The sequence below is a fragment of the Limanda limanda genome, chromosome 1 (genome assembly GCF_963576545.1).
Source record: "Limanda limanda chromosome 1, fLimLim1.1, whole genome shotgun sequence".
Classification (NCBI taxonomy): Eukaryota; Metazoa; Chordata; class Actinopteri; order Pleuronectiformes; family Pleuronectidae; genus Limanda; species Limanda limanda.
Genome location: NC_083636.1, coordinates 15940607 through 15955770, shown reverse-complemented (window position 1 = coordinate 15955770; position 15164 = coordinate 15940607). Strand labels below are relative to the sequence as shown.

The 15164-nt window shown below is 41.8% G+C and overlaps 1 protein-coding gene across 1 annotated transcript in view; it reads left to right on the top strand.

Moving 5' to 3' along the window:
* chchd3a (coiled-coil-helix-coiled-coil-helix domain containing 3a) overlaps positions 1 to 15164 on the top strand; it is a 63210-nt gene that overhangs the window by 36342 nt on the left and 11704 nt on the right. Inside the window, exons 6-7 of the mRNA XM_061070968.1 lie at positions 1578 to 1661; positions 11928 to 11998. Coding sequence (XP_060926951.1) covers positions 1578 to 1661; positions 11928 to 11998 — 155 coding nt within the window. The remainder of the gene's footprint in view (positions 1 to 1577; positions 1662 to 11927; positions 11999 to 15164) is intronic.

Genomic DNA, 15164 nt, shown 5'->3' with positions numbered 1-15164 from the left:
AGTGTCAGTAGAGATCGAGCATGGTAATGCAAATTCTTTTTCCCCCTTTAAACGTTGTATATGTTTCAAGTTCTCTCTCCTACATCCTATAGTGCCCTGTAGAAACCAATGGCTTCAAAGTTCTATCTCCATGCCTTCTATAGTATGGTGGATTGTGTGTGTGTGTGTATAAGCCGGTGAGTGAGAAGATTGAGAGGATGAAGTGTGCGAGTATTCAAGCAGAACACTGTGGCAGCCAGTCACCCTTAGCCTCTGAATACTAAACCTTTCCAAATGCCACTTTGAAGAAGTTCATGGATGAATCAGTGCCTCTTCACACTTTTTTCTCTCTCTGTCTTTCTCCTGTTTTCTCTCAACGCTCCCCTCATTCAGGAGATTGGATTGAAGGTAAGTCTAGAGGCCTTTACCTTCACCGAGATTCTACAGTTCTCTTTCACTGTTTTGGCGTGATCGAGTCAAGGATTTCTCTTCCCTTTCAGCTACCTTGACACCTAACATATTTTTTCCCAGCAGGTATTTCAGCAGGCTCCATATTTATATGATCCTTGTTCCAAATGCTTTGTAGAATTATAGATGAGATGACAACTCCAGCTTGTTTCTGAAGATTTACAGGGCTCGACAGCGGGAGCGTTTCACTTGCATTTTTGACTAAAAATAGGTGTGTGAATAAAATGTCTAACAAAACTTAGCTCAGGCAGCCAACACCAATGAGGATGAGACAGTCACTGCAACGGATTGGTGCGATAAGTTGACTCGACTATTTAACTTTGCTACTATTGCCAGCGGTCCCAAGAAATACTACATTACATTACATATCATTTTGTTGACACCTTTATCCAAAGGGATTCTTTAAGTCAGTAAAGGTCTTTTTCAACTAAACAATAAATTGTAGAGTAACTTATTTAACAGAAATCAAATGTGATCAGTTTTTAAATCCTATTTTAAAGTCATCATCTGATCATAACAATCAAATGATGATTAAAAGTAATTCTACAATTCAAAATATGTAGACTCCATTGTGTCACTGGCCCTCTATGGAAGTGTAAAGGTGTTTGTTGCTTTTCCCCCCCGTCTGGCAGCAGATACATCCAGGTCTTATCTGTCCTGTATATCACCCAGAGAGTCAAGCGTACGTCTAGTGAAGGTCATAGTCGAGTGGAGGACAGTGGAGATAGGTACAGGCTAGCTAAATATATATGCCAGACCGTGGTGCACGTTCGCACGGAGGACTGATGTTATCCTCTTGGCTTCATAGTGGTTCGGCCGAAGATTGAGCACAAGGGGACAAAGACGCTCATACAGTGGCTGCCGAGCCATGATCATTCTCACACGCATGGACACTCCGGAAATATGTTTTTTTTCTAGGCGTTGAGCAAAAACGTGCAACACATCTCTATTCTGCGATTCTCTTGTGTGTATTTATATTCTGATTGGTTTTGTTAAAATTGGTAATGCTCCACTGGGCACATAAGTAATGTTTTTTCTTGTCTTCTTTGTGTGCGTGTGTGTTTGTTGCGTACTCTGCACATACATTGGTGTGTGTGTGTTTGTATGTGTGTGTGTGTGTGTGTGTTTAGGCCAAGCAGCTGGAGGCCAGAGAAGCGGATTTGAAGAAGCAGGATGTTTTCTACAGAGAGCAGGTGGCGCGGCTGGAGGAGAGGGTAAGAAGATGTTTGACGCATACACAGTAGCTCTACCGCTCACTGCAGAATGAAGGAATGATATTTGATTCATTTTACAATGATGATTTATTTTCATGCGGTCACATTTAATCAGTATAGTATTGATAAGACTTCACTTAGCGCAATACTCAAAGAAAAATGGAGAATCACACCTTGATGGATTTTTTAGAAACTTGTTTCATTTACTGGGATGGTAAACCATGAAATCTATACCACATGACAGGGTGGTGATCTTAACAATGTTGTGATGCAGGTAAGAGCACAGTATGTAAAATAACTAAACCCTGCTTGGTACACTCATCAAGCATCAGTGCTGTTTTCAACAACATACATGTAGTCGCCGACATGCAGGACCAGTGCACGCAGATCCGTGCGCACAGTTCAGCCATCATACCCAGTAGGCTTGCTCATAATAGGGCTCAGCCAAAATACGCCACATTTCATCTTTCTCCTCATCCCGCTGCCCCACTGTTTTTGTTATCATCCCTTTACTTAAGCTCTGCATGCTATTCCAAGCGTGGTGTATCCCTTTCTCTCTCTCTCTCTCTCCCTCACCTGTGTGCCTTTCGGGATTGTCTTCCATTCTTCCACCTGAAGGATATTAGGTCAAATCTCGTTCATCTCTGCATGCGTCCTCCTGTCCCTGAAAATGACGCTACCCCCGAATCTCATTGTCAAACCAGTGAGACGCCCTGCTTATCCTCCTTCAAGGGGCAGCTCCTTGCTGGTCCCAGTGAGACATGCCTGCACGTTAACGTGTGTTAAAAATGTCGCCCTCACGCTGCTCTCAAATCACAGGCGTGTCTCGGGAAGGTTACAATGCCCTGTTTAATGTGCTTGAAATGACACTTTCATGCTGGGAAGGAGTTTTGTCCCCTATGGAGAGAGCAAAAAGTCAAATGCCCTTTATGGGGAAAGCCAAATGGAAATGTCACACTGTCATGATCAAGACACTTGTGCATTCTTATTCTTAGAGGCACACACGAAAACAACAGTTGCACAACATCACATCCTCAGTGGGCACTTTGTCCTCTGAAGGACCTCTGTGTTTTTTTATTTGTTTAAACAAAAAACCCTCTCGGTGAAGATGTTGGCTGTGGCTCAGACCGTCTGGTCTACAGATGCTTTCCCTGATCAGCATCACCACCGCCTTACTCTATTGTTGTTGCCGAGCAACAGGGCTGGAGTCGGACACACCAAAATAGTTTGTAATGCCCCTTGTTTGTTTTTTTAACATGAGTGTCTTTAGCTGTTCTTTTGCATTGATGCCTCATACTCAAGCAGTGCACGTCTCCATGGTTGCTGTTGAAAAATATTTTGTCACTGAAGCCCAAAGAATCTTTTGGAGCCTTCGTCTGTCATGGAGCGACGCATTTTGTTGGCTAGATATGAAGGAGAAAATGGGACAGTCATGTCGTGCCACTATGACGTAATCACTCTCCAAATCTAACCTCCGATGGATCTAAATATATATATGTATATGTAAAAAATGCTAGTTTATTATTTTCAATGTGGATTTGTTAGCCATTTTGCACAAGACATTCCCCCTTTGAGTCAATCAAGCTCACAATGTTTCCCTCCGTCACTGAGGATGAATTCTTAAGCCAGTGGGTATTGAGTGGTAGTGGACCTCCTTCAGTAATTGGAAATGCACTGGTCTGTACAAGTTGGGTTGGGCAGCAGAGAGAAGAGGAAGCCATTTACTGACGTCACGGTGAAATTAGGTGTAAATGAATCCATGAATCATTTGCAAGGAAAACATGTCTGTGTCCTTTGGTAGGTTTATGTTTTGGCAGAATGCAGCTGAGATATGATGATGGAGACATGCTGCCTTTGTCGCACTTGAACTTCCGCTGATCCAGCTCCACTGTTTGAGCTTCTCTTTCACTTTCTCAGCTTGTTCCATCTTCGGACTGTGTATCTCCACTGTATTGGAGCAAATGTGAAAGCTGATAGTCCAAGTGATGAGTCCCAACAAACGCAGGCGTTATCGACTCCAGGCTCTGGCCATCCATCAGCCATGTTGGCTGCTGGTCAATGTTCCTTGGATCAAAGTGTCAACTAATCACCTTCACACCTCAGAGACACAAGAGATTGAGAGAGGGGGGGAGGAAAGAGAGAGATTGACAAACACAGAGGAAATAGATACTGAAAGGACGGTAGAGGCTAAAGGGAAAAAAAGGGAGACTCGGACAGGTGGAGACATATAAAAAGGATTTGACCTGAGAAGGTTTAGAGAAGGAATTCTGATAATGTGACATTGGTGAGTGAGTAATGGAGGATTAGAGCAAAAGACTAAAGTAAAAGAAGAAAGACAGAAGAGCGATTAAAGGACAAAATGTCAACTGAATGATAAAGAATAAGAGAGGGTGGTAAAGCAAAGGTTGAGAGAAACGATGCTTAACAGTAACAAAATAAATGTGAGACACAGTAGGAAAAATGCACACTGATTTATTTATGCACAAGAATGAAATAATGTAGTTATTACATTTCCAAACCAATTTATCACCAATCCCTGCGCACAACCACATCATTTCATTTTGCAAATGACTCCACGAGATGTATGGCCCCGCGGAGACAAACCCCAACAGAAGCAGGGACCATATGTGCGTTTTGTGTGACGGTGTTTGATCCTGTGTGTAATTGAGGATCATCATATTGCATGTCGCCTAACTGTGCGGAAAGCGGCTTGGGACTCCATGATGGGGGGTGCGGTTTGTTTGGACTACGTTAACAACACTCCTTTTTCTTGTGCTGGCCACAGAGCCCCATTTGGCTCCCAGTCCAGCCTCTGTTCACTCCCCGTTCGCCTCACCCAGCGGAAACCCGACAATAACATCACTTTTTGTTTTGTTCTCTTTAATTCCTGTTTGGTTAATTACATCGATGCCAGAGGAAGGCGTTCGATACGTAAAGACAGCACAGAGAACAATTTACAAGGAGATACAATTGCAAACAGACAGCGAAACACAGATGAGCAACAAAAGACATAAAGTGCTGCAGCCCGAACTATATGGATATTTGGGGACTGATATAAATGTTTCAAACAAATGGCAATGATTCCTAGATGTTGTTATCAAACCCTAAAGACAAAGAAGTGTTATTGAGGCTTAATATTTTACAGCTTCACTTTATTATATATATATATATATATATATATATAAAAAGAACATAAAAAGAAAACACAACACAAATACGTCGAACTTGAAGGTTTTTCTATGAATAAAGCTGATGGTTGTCTCTTTATGGAGAGTCGATATTCACAGCATTTACAGGCAAGATATTATTTAAAACTTCCTTGGGTTTCGGATTCTTAAAAGTGAGAAGTCGATGATTTATTGGATGGAACCAATTTAACCTAAATATCTTTGTGTTGTAAATGGCAACTGAAGATGCTACCTTAATATCTGGGAAGTTGACAGGGCCATTTGTTTCTCTGTCTTCTGACACTAATGAAACAATATCACAATAATTTACAGTTTAACCAATTATGTCAACTTTAAAGCTCTGATGTAATGTGTGTATTACACTAAATTAACTTTTCATGTGTGTGGTTGTCATGGCACACCATGCTCTGCAGTGTGGGAGTAGAAATAAGTTATGTTCGTATAATAAAACTTTTATGAGCGAACATAAAGTAAATTTTAAACATGTGTAACTTCGGGGAAGAAAATGAAGAATGTGTGACACAGAATCTTTTTATACGACATGAGTGATGTGTGTGTATTGGAGTGTGGTGAACAAAGCAGTGGTTCCTCTAACCAGTCCGCACCATAGTAAGACAGGTGACATGTCTCTACTTCCTCATGTGGTTCAAAAGTGAAGCCAAAATCCGGGATATGGGTGCAGCCACCTTTCAAAGATGTTACTCTTCTTTTACTTCTTTGTATCAAGCACCTCAATTGGCCGTCTCGTGATGTCTCAGCCCGTTCTTATAGCATTAAACATCAAAATAGATCAAATTTGAACACTTGAACGTATTATCTTTGAAAAAAATGGATTTGATGCACATTTTTTACATTTTACTTTGGGCCATGTATCATCAACTAGCATGGAGGAGGCTGGGTTTGTGACCTATGCTCCAGCCAGCCCCCAAGGGATGATCAGGGCAAATTGGCCTCACTTCAGGGGAGCTGTCGTCTTGTCCCATCTTCAGAAACAATTTTGGTCCACACAACAGTCAACAAACTCCAACCCTGCTTTCCTGTTTTGGTTGTAAAACTCTAGATTTGTTTTTGTGTGAAAAGAAGAAGTTCTACTTCAGCTGCAGTTTGTACCTTCAGTTTAATATCATCTCCCGTCACTCGCCCTCCCTCTCTCACCTCAGGTTTCTCCCACACACCACCACAAACAGGCTGAGAAACCAGAAGAGAGAGAGAGGGAGAGAGAGAGAATATAAGTCTGATATATATTACACGTCTGTTCCAATCCAACACGGCCATTCATCAGAGGGGCTTCCAGTGACAGGCCATCACCAGGCTCCCAGACAGCTCAGCCTGCTGCCGGTGCTGCTGCCGCTCTTTGGGGCCACCGCTAGCAAATAGCCCCTGAAAACAATATCTATATATTTATTACATTTTCACTCAATACCTGCCCCGCTGTAAAACAATCTCATATTTAACAATCAACTCGCCCATGTTTTCTTTTTCTTTTTTCTCCTGATCATGTCTCATTCCATCCCCCCCTCCCTCACTACCACATCTGTCTCTCTCTATCTCTCCTTTTTTTTCTCCTTCAGCTTTCTTCTCTCAAGTGGTGTTTTTTTTTTTTTTTTTCTCCTCCTCCATGCCTCAATTTCATTTTTTTTCTGAGGGGATTTTTCTTCTCTCTTTTTTTTCCTGTCTTTCTTTCGCCTTGTATATCGATGAAATTGGATTTTTCTGCTCTCCCATGGAGGACAATCACAGCAGCAATTGCCATCTCATAGCAAAAGTTCCACAGCACTCTGAAAGGAAGAAATACAAGGGGAAGAGCTTTGAAAAAGAAAAAGCAATGGCTTATATCTCTCTATCTCTGTCCCTGCCTCTGACTTGGTATCTTCATCTCTCCACCTGTCTAGTCTTCTCAGTATCGCTCTCAATCTCCCCCCCCCCCCCCCGACTCTGTTTGGGGAGACTTGAGGTCATCATTGCTCCTTGTTGTGTGTTAAAATCAAAATGCAGAATACTCTTGTCTTGCTGTGTTTGTAGGAGATGACGAAGAGAATTTCTCTCTTACAATGAAGTGGTCAGTAAAGTATTTGAGTATTTGGTGATTTTCACAACGACATAGCATAGAAATACTCCACAGGCTAAATTGGTGAATTTCTTCACTTATTAGTCAGAGATGATTGATTGGAGATGGTTTGTGTTGCATAAACCTTTAGAATATATACAGTGTGTGCACATAAACAGAACAAGTAGTTTGCAGGATAAGTAATTAAAAAAAAACACATTTACAAATGGTCATATCAACTTCAAGAATAGTCCCAACATTTTGGAAAGATACGCGATTTCTTCTTGTTTGTTTGCTTTGTTCATCACTTCATTCATTTGCATGAATTTGACAGCAGAACTGTTTTTGATTGTCAGCACCCAACAGCCAATCCAAGCTAGCGTGGAACACACAGAGTACAAGATTGTGTCTTTGCGTTAAATTCAGCCTCTGAGCGATAGCAGCACAAACCAGATACAGATTATAAAGTCCTAACAAAAGAGCTAATTTTGAACTTTTATTATAGATTATTTCTATTAATAACTTTGCTTGCATTTGCACCCTCCAATATTTGCCTCGCGTTGCTTGTGAACACGTGGTTAGAGGTGGTTGGCCCATTTAGTTACCTTTGGCCTCCAGATATGGTCCTTTTAGGAGTTAAAGTGTTCATGGCAATTACGGACAGTCCTGGCTCTCTTATCTGTGCATCTCCACCCGAGCATGATGTCATGCCCCTCAAGGCAAAAGGCTTGAAGTGCTTACTCAATTCTGCGTCTGCAGGATGAGCTCAATAACAGTTTACCAGCCTCTTTCCTCCCCTATGAGCAAGTTGCAGTGAGTCACACGGCAGAAGTCTAATTTTCTCTCGCTCTGCAGTACCATCATGTTTGCCATGGTGGGGTTTCTCCCCGTTCCGGCCCTCCTGCTCAGCAGCAGATAAGAGAGAGAAGCCATCAGTACAGGGAGTTATTTGTTTTATTCTTAAAAAAGAATCACACTCCTATTCTCTAAATTGAGCTGCAGCCTGAGTTCGGGTGCATCTTCTATCTTCTCCATATCGCTGCAGTGCATTAGCAGTAATGACTTAATTTGTCTATGACACCCCCCCGCCAGCATTTTGTTTGGCTCCCAACGAGCTAAAGAGCTAGTGGAAAGCAAATTGAGTAAATGGGATGAAAATAAACAGAAACACAGTTGTAGTCAAGAGATGGTGAATACTTGATTGCACACAGGGATATACACCGTACCTCGTTTCAGAAGCTTCACGGCTCTTTATCCATTGACAAAGAATTACCCCGCCCGCAGTGATGAAAAACATCTTTCTCCTAGACTTATATCAAGGTTGTATTTTACTACTCCTATTCCTTTTTGGAAAAAAAAATTGGTCAAGGGATTAATGTTTTCAACCTTCTTCTCAAGGACAATAAATGCTAGTAAAAGGCTAATAAAGGGTCAGAGCTACTCTTAAAATCAGTTGGGCCAACAGCAGGAAATCACAATTTGAGGCCACTCAGTAATTACACAAATTACCCAATTCTCTGCCTAGTGGTGGTCTGTGTGCCGCTGTTTATATCTACACATCTAGCCACCGCGGTAACCGTAGGCGCCTTTGGCAACATGTCCACCCATGCTGTGTGTGTAAGTTGTTTGTTTGTGTGTACGTGTGTTGTAAGTGGCCCTGCAATCATGATCACACATGGCCTTTTGTCCTCCCAGGTGGATTAGTGTGCTGATTAGTGCCAGCTCTACCATTTAGGCAGGTATTATTACCTCATGCTTAGTATTCCAGACAGAGACCCGAACCCATCCAATCCCGTCTCCCTCTTTCCCGTCCAATGCCTCAATCTCGGCACCCAGGAGAAGTCTTATTCTCGCCTCTTTAGTATCCCCCGAAATCTCCCTTTAGTCTTTTTTTCTATCTGTGAATAAGCTTCTCTTTAAATCCCTTTTCTTAGCTCTTGACAGTTTCTTTGTCTTCACTGAAAACCACTTGATCGAGGCCAAGAGGGCACTGATACAGCATGAGCTTACAAGTTAACTCTTAAACTTTGGAAATGTGTTTTACATACAAACTAATGTCTGCCTGAGGGATACCTACCGTGGGCCGGCAGAGCATTCAGACCCCCTTCACAATTTATTGTTTTACACCATGATTTTCAATGTCCATGTTTTCCAAGAACAACATAGCAATAATTCTAACAGTCGCATACACCCCCCTGCAAATCAAATTCATGCCTGAGCATACAAGGAAATGTAAGTTTCTTGGATTTAATGATCTAATTTTTACTCAGAGGTAGGGTTGCAAAATTCCGGGAATATTCAAAGTTGGAAACTTTCCATGGGAATTAACGGGAATTAACGGGAATATACGGGAATAAACAGGATGTACGGGAATTAACGGGAATAAACTGGAAATGTTGTGGGTAATTTATACTAACTGTATTTACCTTGTCATATACAGACATGAATATAAACATTTTGTTGTGTCATAGGCTGATTTGAGCCCTGAGGAAACTTTGGGCACTTGACTTTATGCTTCTGCATCTTTGTGTCATTCTTAACATAGGTCTCTGCACAGTATTTGCTAATGTACACAGCGTTTCCTTCTACATTGGATGGGGTGAAATGTCTCCACACATGAGATAGTGCACATGGCATTGTTCTGTATAATAAGATGAGAAAAAAGTTTGTAAAAAAGCCTTAATGCAATGCCAGAGATATAAATAGTTAGCCAAACAATTGGAATCGTCTGTCAACATATTTTACAATTGATGGATAAATGAATGGAAATAGGCTAGATGAACAGATGAACAATCCTCAATCAGAATGCTAATATATTTTCCCCAGTAATATCATTGAAACTTACCTGACTAGTCCTGCCTACTACAGCAGGCCTCAATAGCCCTGCTGTAGAGTGAAGGATGCTGTGATGGAAGAATGCACAGTGGAGGGTTGAAACTCAACGTGCAGCGTGTGCTGCATTCCATACATCTTTAAAATAGAGTTTTGAATGATGTTTTTATTGCTCAGCGCCTAATTTGCATAGTTGTTTTTTTTTTCAAAATTCCTGAGCTTAATATTCCCGTGGAAAGTTTCCGGAAATTTACCGGAAACTTTCCGCCCCTTTGCAACCCTACTCAGAGGACACAAGACGTTACATAGGCATCAATCACTTCCGCTCAATTAAATTTGACACTTGGACTTAAGGCATCTCATGAGTGATAAAACAACAAGAGGATACAAAGTGTGTTTCTGTAGAAGAGCCCAGGACACGTTTGTTAGATCGCTCTTTGTTTCTCGGTTCGACAGATATAACATATTTATGATGTTTATACTATCGAGAAATATAGCTGTGTATTATTAAAAAGAACAATTTCCATGTTGATAATAAAGTACAGTTTTTTTTAAATGACCTCCGTGACTGCAGAGTGTGAAAAATTTAAGGATTCTAAATCCAAACCCTGTGTACGAGCGTCCGTTCAAATGAAGCACACTCAAATCCGTCTCAGACCTTTTGTCAGCATTGTCATGTCCCATCTTCTTTTAGCCCTACAACACATAACTATTGATCTTTTCAGCAGTGCAGTTCATTCCTATTGATCTTTTCTGAACTATGATAAATGTCTTCCCTGCGAGGAGGTTAAGTCGGGGCAGATGGGACCAAGAAGCTTACATTCATCCCATTTCTACAGTAGATATATCATTCATGCAAAATAATTGAAGCTTTGGTTTCCATTAGATAAGATCCTGTATATCTTGCATTACGCAGTGCAGAGTTGATTGTGTCGCTCAACAACCCCACAGGGAACGGCACAAAACTTCTAATTTGACTGATTTCATAGAACGTCCAATTATTTTTTTTATCCATATCTTCTTTATCTGAAGACGTTGCCAGCGATTGACATTCTGCTCGTTTTGTCCCTGGATCAAACCTCACACGACTCAATCAAGCTATCCATCACTCTTTACAACCTCTCACCGTATGATCATAAATGTGCATAGCAGCCACAGAGGGCTGGCAAACAGATCTTCCTGGAGTAGTATAAATGGCATAAGAGCTGGGTTATACGGCCGTGTTTGAGGAGGTAATTCAGGTTGAGTGGTCCTGCTACGGCTTCATTTGCTATGGGTCACCTGGGGATTATGACCGCTGCTCTGTGCGCTGTTGACTAGTCACACTCTGACCTTACAGGATTACTGCCCGTTATTACAGCAGTCATTTTTGTGAAGGGATAAGCACAAATGCACATGTACACACACACACACACACACACACACACACACACACACACACACACACACACAAATGCCCATAATTCACACCCTCACACCAACAGGAAAACATGTAGTGTGTGCACACACGCTCAAAATGACATGGAAAGAGAAGAAATCTTCCAACCTACATACACCTCCATGTTATTGGCTGTAAATCTAACTGGCAATAGACCTCTGGCCTTAATATCCCTGTCAATCAAATTTTTAATGAAGTTTAAGTGATGGAAGATAAGGAAGGGTTGTCTAGGCTTGGCTGCTTTTTAGAAAGGACTAAAACAAAGACTGTAAATATAAATGGACGAAGCCACCCGTTTTCGTTCTTCTATCCAGAAGCTGAAATATCCCTGGTTCGAACTCTGGTATCTTGCACATTTGGAATCAGAGTCTGAAGAATTGTGATCAGGGAATGATGTGATAAGAGCAACCTAAAATGTCGAAACCATCTTTGAGAAAATGTATTAAATGTGTACTTTGGCCTTGTTAGTTTGGTTCATCTCCCATCCATTAACATGGAGAAACTGGATGTATAACCCATACTGCAGTGAGCCATCAACTGGCGATCGAGACGCTGTGGCTTCACTTTTTAAAAGCTGTCATGTCGTCCATCTTTATATTAAGATTATCATCTAAACTGTTAAAGTGTCATACTCCTGAAACGGTTTCTTTTGGTATAAATAGCTTCAAACTGAGATGATGAACACTTAAGAGATACCATCACATTTCCATGTATTTCGCTCACTCACAAGTTTCTCTGTCTTTTTGTCTGTCTCTCTGCAGAGCGCTCAGTTCTACAAGGTCACCACCGAGAACTACCACAAAGCTGCAGACCAAGTGAATGCCAAGTTCAGGTAAGTTCAAGTGATCCAAGGTAGATGAAGACTTAAGATCTCTTAGTTTATACCTGGAACAATCCGACTTTTGCTATTCCTTTCTTATCTTAAGTTTTTTTTATTTATACAGAAATCCTAATGTCTTTCACATCAGGTTTGTGATCTCAGGAGGCTTTATGTGTATCGCTTCACGGAGAATGATAACGTTAAAAGCTCTATTTACACAAAAGATTAGAAATCCATGTGGACTGACCGGTGGGTCCACTATTGAATTATGTCAGCCACATTCTAACCTACGCCTTTCAATCAGAACCACATTAGCCCGGCCTATTAGCTGATGTTGATGATGCTGATAAGCCAGATTGCATGATATAATAACAGGGCTTTTCTCGTGCTCTTTTATTATTTCACTCTTACAGGAGTGTCGTCTATTGTGTAAATCTTTATCTTCAACCAGACCTTAGATTATTAAATCATTTGTAGCAGTTACATCATGATGTTTCCATATCAAGACACTAAAGATAACCTCTGTGCTGCAGAAACAAGTTCTACATCGGCTTCTCCTCTTATGACTTAAATTGCCAGTTCTACCAATCGGGCCGCCATCCCATAAAAACAAAGATAAATTAAATATCTGAGTGGTCACTGATGTAGCACACATCCGACACATATATGTAACTCAAGAAGGTGCAGAATCCCTCCCCATCCGTGTTCCATCTGTCTTCTTAATAAGAGGCCATTAGGCTCCATAGTAATGTAGGGAAAGTGGATGAGGAGCCTGCAGGAGGTGGGGCAAGAATGGGCCCTGGCTCTGAGCTCTCCTCCAGGGAGGCTAGGCTAATTGTGTTAGCTTGTCATCAGCCAGCGCTAACACTGGGATCATTGTCTCCCTCAGAAATGCTGGAAAGTGATTAGCCCAGTCCACCGGGAGTTTAGCGGGAGACTGGTGGTAGCCGGAGCTGAGACTTTTCCAAATCAAATTAAAGAAGAAAAAAAAAAACTGGAATAACATTAGTGCCAAATGACGGCGCTAACTGAGAGCAAATGTTGGGCTAACGCGCGGGCAGTCATGTGACACTGGCCTTTGCACGGAGAGCAGCGATTGGTGGATTGGATTATGGTGTGCATTAGCGGGGTTGTGACTGCAGCTATCCGTGCATGTGTGTGAGTGTGCACTAATGAAATGGCGGGAAGGTCTGGTCTTACAAGACAGGAGCAGGGATGCATTGTGGGGATCGGAGCGGGAGGTTAATTGGATTTAACAGGGTGTGTTAGACCCGTCTTTGTTTACGTGCGCGAGTTCATGCGCCACGGTGTATGTTTGCATGCACTCATATCTCCAACATAATAATGTGAACCCTTCCTCAAAGCCCGTTCTCATGACAGATACCCTACAGAGATAAGATGCTATCTGCGGCCTCTGTTGAATAACGGGAGGAAATATTTTTTGTCTCACACTGGCTTTTGATTTCCTCAAAGCTGAAAATGTCCCTCAGAGATGAAAAAAAGAAAGAAGAAAGAGCGCAAAGGCGAGGTCTTATCCATACTTGATAGAATTAACATTTGATATGTTAATGTGAAAATGTTATAAAGTGCGGGAGATGACATCTTTCTTATTAGAATGTCTTCATTTCCCCGCTGTGGCTCGTGTCGGCGCAGCTGTAATGAGAGCGATAGCACTCTAGGGATTGATCAGTGTTAGGGCTGATATGAACGTATGGTTTATCAGAGTAAAGCAGAGGATATGTGGGACCGTGTCTGTAGAGTATTATAACATCTGTATACATGTTTTTTGGGCGACTTTTTGGAAAAGTCACAGGGTGTGCTGCAGCTCTGTGCACCAGCTTTTCTTATACTTGTTCTCTGAGTTGATGCTCTGAAATAGTCAACATGGGAAATAATTGCTTCGGTTTGAAACAAATATTAGTCTAGTACTGGGGATTGGATTCCACTGAAATGAAAAAATCACTCCCGTATTGCTCTTTTGGACGACTTGACGATCTCTAGTGCCCGTAATAGTCCTGCCTTTGTGTATTAATTTGGTTTCTTTGTGGTGTGTAATATACACAGGTTATCCACATAGTGTACAAATAGGTTTCAGCAGGAGTGGTACAAAGCTGTCATTTTCTTTAGCGGTGTTGAAAGAAATATATTAAAGTGTGAGAGGTAGGGACTCAAGGGAGGGAAGGTGTGCGTGTGTCTTTGTGCAGCCAGATTTTTTGTGTATGTGTAGTTTTTCTTTTCCTTTTTCTTTGCGAAGGCGTGCTGTACAGCTGTTCGCTGCCGTTCTCCGTATTCCCACCTGAGATTTCTGAGGATGATGGAGCTCTCCCGGCCCCGAACACCACTGCATCACTCTGACCTCATTACATCCACACACACACGAACATTACATTCTGTCACAGCTAAAATTTTGTACTCAAAGCCGGCGCAGTATAAATACAAGAAAGAATTTCTCTGATGTCATGGTTCAAAAACTTTCCCCCACAAAAATGCAGCGACTGGAACAATATTGTCTGAAGCACGTACTGGTAAAACTGTAAATAGGCCCCTCTGGCGTCTGAAATGGTTGCTATGAATCATAAACTCCAGGCTATCAGCCTGCTCTCAAAGACCGAGACAAAAGACATTTGGTGTACAGGTCTTCCATAAAAGGGTAAAATATACACAACATGTATTAGATAAAGTAACAACACGGTACGTCGGACACACGCATGCACAAATAAGACCAAAGCTTTTATTCACTTACCCTGTGACACTGAGTGTAGATGAGAGTTCTCAGATGTGTGCGCGTGTGCAGAAAGAGGCTATCTCTCCCTCTGCAGCTGATTTATATGCTGCCACATTCACCACTAGTGTTTATCCAGGTCTGATGCATCACACTGTCCAGCTCTGAATGTGTGACCTTTACTCCACTGCATGTATGTGTGCATACATATGCGTGTGAGTGTTTTTGTACGTGGAGATGAATGCATTTGAGTGTGCTGACGTATCAGCATGTGTATGTGGATATCTGCATTGGAGAGTGTGTGTCTGTGTGTCTCTGTGTGTGTGTGTTAAATGTCTCGACAGGCTGAGTTTGACCCAGTGGGGCTTTAGTTTGAGATCCGAGCTGACAGGCATGAAGGGAAATGATAGATGTGAGATTATGCGAAAAAAGACGGAATGGGGAATGAAAGAACGG